At 35.0% G+C, this 9,648-nt stretch overlaps 1 protein-coding gene across 1 annotated transcript; it reads right to left on the reverse strand.

Annotated features, from left to right (window-relative positions):
• Positions 1-1,384: 1,384 nt before the first annotated feature.
• Positions 1,385-8,325, reverse strand: LOC144962717 (uncharacterized). Its single transcript, XM_078895906.1, has 6 exons — positions 8,237-8,325; positions 5,941-6,169; positions 5,630-5,754; positions 4,880-5,037; positions 3,848-4,061; positions 1,385-2,103 (listed from the first exon to the last, which is right to left on the reverse strand). Exons 2-6 carry the CDS (start codon positions 6,152-6,154, stop codon positions 1,921-1,923), a joined length of 894 nt encoding a protein of 297 aa, XP_078752032.1. The 5' UTR covers positions 6,155-6,169; positions 8,237-8,325; the 3' UTR covers positions 1,385-1,920.
• Positions 8,326-9,648: the final 1,323 nt, after the last annotated feature.

The following is a 9,648-nucleotide window of genomic DNA, read 5'->3' on the forward strand; positions in this document are numbered from 1 at the left end:
TTACTTTCAAAGGCCAAAGTCCCCTCCCTACAAATAAGACGAATGAGAACAATTGCTTTGGAAACGTTAAAAATTTTATACAAAATTGCTCCTCCTTGTCTATCTGATATGGTCATTTTGAAAACTAACAGATACAATTTTAGATATTCAAACCTCCTTCATATTCCTAGGGTCAGAACAACGTCTTATGGCAAAAGATCTTTCAGATATTCTGCTGCTGTGCTTTGGAATGAACTTCCCGAGCACATCAGGAAAATCTCAAATTTTAATGTTTTCAAAAATCATATCCTCTCATGGAATGGCCAGCCATGCAAATGTAATATTTGTAATTAATCTAAGCGTACATATATGTGTATGTAATTATAAATGGTGTCCTTAGAGTGCAATCAAAAGTAAGGTTGCTTTTTTTCTTCTGAATCCTGTTATACGGCAGTGGTTTGATAGGTAGGTTCGATAGAATTGGCGGAAAGTAATTTGTGATAGAATACTGGTCTATCCAAATTGTAGAAAGAGATTGTTTGAGTCCATTGAACTTTTTTCCCTCTCCTATGCCTTTATATCTGGAATCCCGAAGATGAAGGTATTCGCCTTTTTTGAGTTCTAGCGGGCCAAAACGTTTTTAATGTAGAGAAGTTACAGAGGGCAATATCTCTTCTCTATGGGTTGAGTATTTTCTGCATCGCGGCAGTATATGCTCTTCATTTCAATAGGTACAATGTAAATTTATTCTTCGACAATTTACATGAGGTTGTGGAGAGGCAGAATTTCACTCTTGAACCTGACCGCCTTTGGAATCTTGATGAAACAGGGGTAAAAACTGTGACGACAACACCAAAGATTCTTGCGGAGAGGGGTGTCAAACAAGTTGGCCTTCTCACAACGGCTGAAAGAGGCACGCTGGTAACAATGTGTGCATGCACAAATGCTGTCGGAACAGCCCTTCCACCGGCCTTCATATTTCCTCGTGTAAAGACTCTTTTAAATTCGACATTGATATTGACAGATATTCTTTTTATTGATAAACTTTGTTTCTAAACCGAAAAAATGTACCTTTTTAAAACCAAGTTATTTCATGTTTGAAAAGTTCAGTATGTTATGTTTTTTTTTATAAGTTCTACAATATAATTCTTTAATTGATCTAGAAGAAATGCCTTTTTTGTAATTTTCTAAGCAGTGGCCCATCGGTCCCTGGGGTGTGGTCCATTGGTCCCCTAGTTGTGTACATTTTCGTGACCATATGTTGTTCGGCGCTCCATAGTCTCCGTGTAGCGTTTGTTTTTTTTTTTTTTGTTGTTATTGCAAGAAGGTTATTATTGTAATTAATTTTTTATTGGTTATAATTCCATTCTCTTATATGTACTTAAAATACAGCAAGACAAAACCATTGTTCAAATTCAAATATTCATGTTTAATGGACATTGCACGCTCAGTAGAAATATCATGATTAATCATCAATACAACTGAATTAAATTCGGGAAATAAGTTATTAATGATATATTTACACACCGACTGTAATAATATAAGAAGATGACATTATGCACATGGTATTAGGATAATTTATAATAATAATACGTAATAATAAAACATAATGATCAAAGGAATAAAATCATAATAAAGTTGCCGAACATTGCATGATAATATGGATCATTGATTTAAAAAAAAAAATTATTATAAAGGTTATGTTTTGTTTATGTTATGACTATTATATCACGTGAACTGAAGTTAGAGCATCATTATCAAACGCAAGCATCAAAATAATGTTTGGGTGGATGGAAATATAAGGTCAATCCGGGGTTGGAAAGAAATTAAATAAGAATTGAATGACACGTATCAGCAGAAATGTTTTTTGATTGGTACTACAATATTTTCAGTTTCTGGAGTCAAAATTTTTAATAGAATTTTTATTTGATTCCTCTAAATTTAAGAGTATGTGACGCTTTGCATCCTAAAATTATGATAACCATCCTGGTCTTCCATGCTTTCGTCAAAAACGTCCAGTCCAAGGGATACGTCGTGGTTATCATATTTGAGAGCGCAGCATGCATACATTAGTCCGTCGCATTCGGCCTCCCAATCCCATCCAAGAGATGAACTTGAGCAAACCTGAGCGAGAAAGAGGAAATGTTATTTATTATACATTCCGTTATACAGATTTGGTTTGTTAGATTTCGTTCCGCTAGAAGGAGGATGGATTATGGATCTTAAGTAAATCAATACGTTCAGGAGTATGGGAAATGTTGAAATTGTCAACGGGTTACTGTCCCATCAATGAGAAGATTGCATTACAAATTACACTGAGCATTGAAACTGTAAGGTTATTAAAAATGAACGATATCACTAGTTTTCTGCCTCAATATTGAAAAAAAAAATCAAAACAAAACAAACAAAAAAAAGACAACAAAAACAACAAAGAACTATGACAGACACAGAAACTAAACAAAACAGTAAAAAAAAAAATGTAACAAACACCCCCCCCCCCCCCCCGAAAAATAAATCAGAAGACATATAGAAATTTTTGGCCAGAAAACTCGTCCCTCAAATATAGATCGATTGAAAATTAAAATAACCGACTTTTGAAGGACATGCTTTCTGGCCAAATTTTCTTATCGTTTAAAATTAAAATCAGAGTACGTTGTATTTTATCAACGAAACTGTCTGATGTGGCATCATTAGAATAATGAACGAATTCAGTGTGTTAATCATTGCACGACACCCTTTGGCATTGTCAGAGACATGTTTGTGACGAAAAAAAACAACAAAAAACTACCCATAAATTAAAAAAAAAAACAAAAAAAAAAAAACAAACAAAAAAACAAACAAACATCAACAAGCCCGACAAAAAAACAAAACAAATAAATAAACTCTCCAAAACAGACAACAACAAAACCAAACCCAAGACCCCCCCCCCCTTAAAAAAAAAACAACATAAAACTACCCCCCCCCCCCCACCCAAAAAAAAAAAAAAAAACAAAAACAAAAAACGATTACAAATCTTCATGAAATTCAGTCAACACACACACACACACACACACACACACACAAACACGCTCTCTCTCCGCCTCTCTTCGTGAGTTCATGTATGTATATCGTGGAAAGATCCTGAATAATAACAAGATAATGTAATCAAATGAAGTGCCACTGGTCAATTTCGTATTAATAAGTGCTATTATTTTCTTTCTTTTTTTTTTTCGAGTGAAGATTAATTCAAATATGGTTGCCTCTTTTAATCGTGTAATGGCGATAATGCATTTCTTTAAAATGAAAAAGGAAGAGAAGAAAATGGAAATAAAAACAAAAACAAACAAGTGACAGAGGAGGAAGAAAAATGGGAAGAATAAGAGGAGGAGGTGGTGGGGATGCTGAAAATGAGGAAGGAGTAGTAGTAGTAGTAGTAGTAGTAGTAGTAGTAGTAGTAGTAGTAGTAGTAGTAGTAGTAGTACTAGTAGCAGTAGTAGTAGTAGTAGTAGTAGTAGTAGTAGTAGTAGTAGTAGTAGTAGTAGTAGTAGTAGTAGCAGTAGTAGTAGTAGTGGTAGGGTTAAAGAGGAGGAGAAACAGGGATGAATAGAAATATAAGAAAAAAAAGAAATGATGGAGGAAGATGAGGGAAGGAAAGGAGGAGGGGGAGAAGGAGAAGGAGTCATAAAAAGAACAAGGTGGTGATTATGATGGCCATAATGATGAAGAAGAAAGAGAGAGAGAACGACGAAGACAAAGTTCAACAACATCAAACGAAAAAAACAAAACAACAACAAAACAGCATCAACAACAAAAGGAAGGCACCACCAACAGCAGAAACAGCAGCAGCAGAAACAACAGCAGCAGTAACAACAACAACACATTTACTTACAGCGACTCCACGTCCGGAGAGATCACCAAGATCTTCAAATCCGTCCAATGAATCGATGTAGATAGTCTGCAGGTTGAAGTTGATCTGGATATCTTCCTTCAAGATACCGGCACTGTTGTCAGAACCGAATCCACCCATCATCCCCATGCCCATACCCATACCCATACCCATACCCATGTGATTGAACCCAAGGCCCATTGGTTGGTTGTTTTGACTGAAAGAAAGCAAAATTAGTGATCATTGCCGAGTGATTGTGGGCCCATTACTTTTATGCATGTCACGTGATAGGGGTTGTGGTCAGCATGAATGGGCAGTAATAATAATAATAATAATAATAATAATAATAATAATAATAATAATAATAATAATGATGATGATGATGATGATAATGATAATAATAATAATAATAATAATAATAATAATAAAATAATAATAAATAATAATAATAATAATAATAATAATAATAATAATAATAATAATAATAATAATAATAATAATAAATATAGCATTTAAATAGCGCAATATCCACAATGGGTCCCTAGCCCTAGTTTTATTTACTTAATGTGTCGGAAGGTGAACATTTAGGATTTGCATTAAATTTTTTTTTTCATTTTCTGAAAGTAAATTTGAAGTAGATTTGAAATAAATCAGATGGTTTTACACGAAGTTATGGTCAGATGTATGGGAACGGTATCTAGCAGCTTTTTCTCAAATTTCATTCTTTTTCAATTTGACTAGCTGTAAAAAATATTTAGAAGTGAAATTAAGCTTCCCGAAGATGTACAAAAAGGGTTGATTTAATCATTTATGACAAGATCTCATTTTTGATAAAAATGACCTTCTAACTAAACTTGGCAATATCTCAGTTCAAACCTTTTCACCATCCTACTGATTATGTCATTCACTGTAAGTTAACTGTAACAAATCCCAGGAATGACCGGGAGTGAATATCCTCTGCATTTCAGGCGCTTTCTTTTACATTTTGTGTCTTGAGTGAGAAATATTCAAATCAAATATCCAATCTGAACTTACGGAGGTGCGTGAATGCCTCCCATGGTGAATTTAGAGCATCCATCCTCGATCCTAGCCATCTTAGTGAACACAATTGTGCCTGTTCCTTGGGCAGAGGACAACAACTGGATCGTTGCCTTCAATGGCGATCGTTGTCTCGGTTGTTGGAATCCGAAACTCTAAAAGAGAAAATAATCATAAATATTGTCAATAGACACATGATTAGTAGATTACAGTTTGTAAATGGTGCCAAAGTAAAGCAAAGAAGGATGACTGCAACCCAATGCAACATTTCCATGTTTCCATTTGTGAACATTATAGTATTAAGCATTTCACTGCCATTCATGTAACTCCAGCGATTTTTTTAAAATGAAAAATTATTTGAAAAGGCTATGTGGTCTGTGGTATTACACTTGCTTTCTGATCTGAAGGTCCTGAGTTCGAGTCCCGCTCTGAGCGCGCTCACCGTACTCAGGTGTGAAATGATTACCTGACCGTTAGCAGCGTTGTCCATGTCGGAAACAATTTGTAATATCGTCATACACGAGTTATGTCTCGTTAAGTGTTGCTGTTGGCTTGTAAAGCGCATTGAGCACGATTAGTGGGTATTGCTATATATAAATGCTCTAGTTTTAAAAATATATATTTTAATAATTAATTGACAGATATGTTTATGATTAATTTTTTCGCAAACTTTTATAGCTAAATCCCAGCCAAAACACAGAGTTCTAAAAGGTCAAAAGTTAAGGAACTGGATTAGACCATACTTACGTAAGGATCCATGCTTTGCATGGAGCCGAAACCTTCATCACTGTAGCCGATGGTGACTGCAATGGCGTCAGTGAGGAATCCTCGAGAGTTGGTGTTATTGTTCAAGCAAGTGAGACGGAGTGATTCTGATAATGAGATGAAGAAATGAGGACGAAAATTATGGTGGCATGATGATACTCAGCCTCTAGATGCTGTGAACTGTAAAAAGCAATGAACGAAAATGAATATAATATCTGTTAACTTCCCTATTCTCCACAAGAAGATATTGGGAATAAGTCAAATAAGTAAAGTCTTTTTATTTAGACACTTACCTCCAAAACCGTCATCGCCAGAATCCCCTCCAAATCCATCGAAAAGGCCTGCCCCGACCATGGGATACCCTCCTCCTCCCATTCCCCCCATGAATCCCATGCCTCCAAAGCCGGGCATCCCCATTGGCATACCCATCATGTATTGCGCATGCGCGCTCCCAAACAACAGGCCGACGAGGGCGAGGAGCAGCTCGACATTGCTTGAAGGTGTCATTCTGCTTCCTTAAGTCTAGGTAGAGGAAATTAATAAAAACAACAAACAAGTAATAAAATATAAATTACTTGACCACATAGATATGTGAGTATTATGTTTACCGCCCTGTCACCACAAGAAAAAAACCCATCGTAACAATGAAATAAAACAATCATATTATGGAACAAGCCTCAAACCTCCCTCCACATTACATTCCTAAAATCTATAATTTCCACATACATAACTAGGTGGGTTGATCAAATACAAATTGACTTGATTATGAAGGAAATGTTCCAAATCTGATGAAACGTTTCACACTTTTAATTTTTCTAAATGTTTCCCAATTAAAGTGGTATCTATACCTCTCCCATCTCTCATTGACATTGAAAAGTCTTTCAAAGTTCTTCTTTCAAAGCTTTGTAAAGCGCGTTTAATGGATATATAAAAAGCTCAATAAAAAACAATTATAGTGTTATGGATTTGGCTTTAAACCAGATTTCTAAAGCTCCTATAACGTCAATTTCATATTCAAAACCCTTTCTTTTGTTCTTTGGAAGATAGTGAAACATAATGATGCCTTCCATGTTCCAAACAATGGTGAGCGGATCAGGTTTGTATTTTACGCGTTCTCTATTGCTTTGAGTGATATTTCATCTCTGGATCATATCATTGACAGTATATTGACAGATCCAGATTTCATCTTTTGTCAGCAATCTGTAAACATATTATTCACAAACGCCAGGAGAATTTCACAACAGCGTTTTCTTTCCTTTTTCACTTGCTATAGTCTCCTCTTGACAAAGCTGAATCTTTGGTTTGTGTGCTTTGGTACGCAGTCACGTAAAAAGTACATCAAAAATTTCCAAATTTTTAAATGTATCCTTATGAGAAAGTGATAATGTTTTCCCTAACGTTCTTGTGAATCGAACAAATCTTACATATAGTCAGGGCAATCGATATTTGATCAACCCTCTTCATATACTATTATAGGCAAACCAATAAAAAATGAGCTTAAATGCATTAAATTGTTTTGATTGATAAGGGGAAGGAGATGTGATCTGATCCCGAAATGTTCTCTAAAGTTTATTTTCTATCTAACCGGAAATTTTATTTTTCATTTCTCACTTTGTATATTTTTGCAATTATAATCATCTATAAAGACTTATTTTATGAATTTGAAGATTGAGTTTTTTCTTGTTTTATGGTGTCGCGTATTATACTTTTTAGACGTTTTTGAAATGACACACCACAATTCAGATAACGATCGTCAAAACAAAATTGGTCGAGCTTTAACATTGTTGTAACCGACAACATTTTGCGTTGGTTTGGATTACAACAATCTGCTAATAACAATTTGGGTTATCAGACCTGTAAATAAGCCCATGTCTTCGATGGTATTTTAAAAAAAAATGAGTATCAAAGATACGAATAACGTTCATTAAAATTCGATTTGTCTTTTAAATGAGTATGTATACCGTAGGTCAAAACTGTATATATGCAAGCCAACTTTCTGGGTTTTTTTTAGGATTTCTAGAAAAAAAAACCCTTAGCGATGACATATTCAAATGTTTCTTCCTTTAAGATAGGATGATCTTATAATATAGCCCATTGATTGCTTTTTGATCTCAAGCTATAAAAAAAATTCACAAGCTGGTTTAAATATTAGTCGCAAATCACAAGGTTCAAATTATCAAAACGCTATATACATACCCCACACTGAGTAAGTCCATTCTTTTTACCACATCATACTAAAATATGTTACCAAATTACTTAATGAAAAAGAATGCATAGCACATACAGTGTCGGAGTAACACTTAATATGATTACTGTAAATAGATATTTACTTTGTTTGTTCACTGAATGACACAAGTCCACAGGATCGAAATATCATCAATGAGTAGGATTAATTCAACTAGGAACCACTTCGTTAAAACAGAAAATACCTGCACTAAATATCAATGTATTCTGTTAAATATATCATATTGATACTTCAATAGATTCGCTTGGTATAGAATGTGTTAATTTGCTGCTGCTTCTACCCTGTTGTAAAACTTTAATTAATTTTGATTTCAAAGTAACATAGCGGATCGGACAATCTCTTACCTTAGGCCTAAATGGTGAGCGGCTGGATATGCAAAAAGCCTATGAAGAGTCTGGCTTTTATACCTGCCATCTGTGGTTGATTGGTATTGGTTATTGAATCTGAGGTCAGATGTCGTGATAAGAGGTCAAAGGTGACGGAATTATTTTATCTTGTTGTTAGTTCAAAAATCAATATTAGTTATAAGTCTAACTGTCCAAAAATGCAGGAACATGTTGGTGGGATAGGATGTCCACTCAATCATAAGGAGACGGAAGGTGTGGACATTTGTTGACCACTCGAAAAAAAGATAAGATTGCCTCGGGCGAAAAACGTGCGGTTGAGACATGGGTGAAGATTGAATTCGTGTTTTTGATTGCGGTGATTTGGAAATAAAATTAGAAAATCGGTGACTGTAAGGACGTTCCTACAAACAGTTTTGATACCTGTGTATTTGCGTAATGCCCACCATTTCAGTCATAGGGATATGAGTACTAAATATAGAGTTCTAATTAATTTCTTTTGAGTAGTTTATTATCACGCAGATCTAGGATGAATGTTCTCTGGCCGATCATACAAGATTAATTTGTTTATTTCGTCCCATTTTGCCCATAAAAGTTTGAAATGTGACTCACAACCTCAAAACAGTACTACCTCGGGTTGATGTCGATGCTGAAAATTTGAACCGTAATGAAAAAAATATACAGGACATGAATTACATTTACATGTTTTAATGAATGTGATAGGTAAAAGGTCTTCAGAAATAAAAACTTAATTCTCACATTCCTCGTCACTTTTCCATTAAAATTCACTTATTGTTATTTGGTTCAATCCAACCTAATACCGTTTTGAGAAAATAGGTTTAAAATTTCTTGGGTGAAAATACCCCCCCCCCCCCCCAAAAAAAAAAATAACAAAACAAACTAGAGTTTTTATATCGCGCAATATCCACTAAATGTGCTCTAAGCGCTTTACAAATGGTCCCTGGCCAACAGCAACACGTAACAATTAGAACGAGACATAGCGCCTGTTAGGCGATATTAAAACTTTTTCCGACCGAGACAACGCTGTTGACGGCCAGGTATTCATTTTACACATGTGTACAGTGAGATAATGTGAGTAAAGAGTCTTTTACAAGGACTCAACTATGCGCCGACCGAGGCTCGAACCCAGGACCTTCCGATCCGAAAGCGGGTGTCATACAACAAGACCACATAGCCATAAAGTGATTATCTCGGAATGTTCTTGTTTATCTGACGTCATAGAGAAAATATGACATCATTACACTAGTACAGTAGTAACACACTAAACGCTAATCACAATGGGGAGATATCGTCATTCTTGATCTTAATTAAATAAGCAGATCTTTCGGATGGCAATAAAGATATTTTTTTCGTGTGATAAAGAAACTTCTATCGACAGGAGCCAATACTGC

Source organism: Berghia stephanieae, chromosome 1 (genome assembly GCF_034508935.2).
Source record: "Berghia stephanieae isolate SIO BIC M18660-M18661 chromosome 1, UCSD_Bste_1.3, whole genome shotgun sequence".
In the NCBI taxonomy this organism is placed as follows: domain Eukaryota; kingdom Metazoa; phylum Mollusca; class Gastropoda; order Nudibranchia; family Aeolidiidae; genus Berghia; species Berghia stephanieae.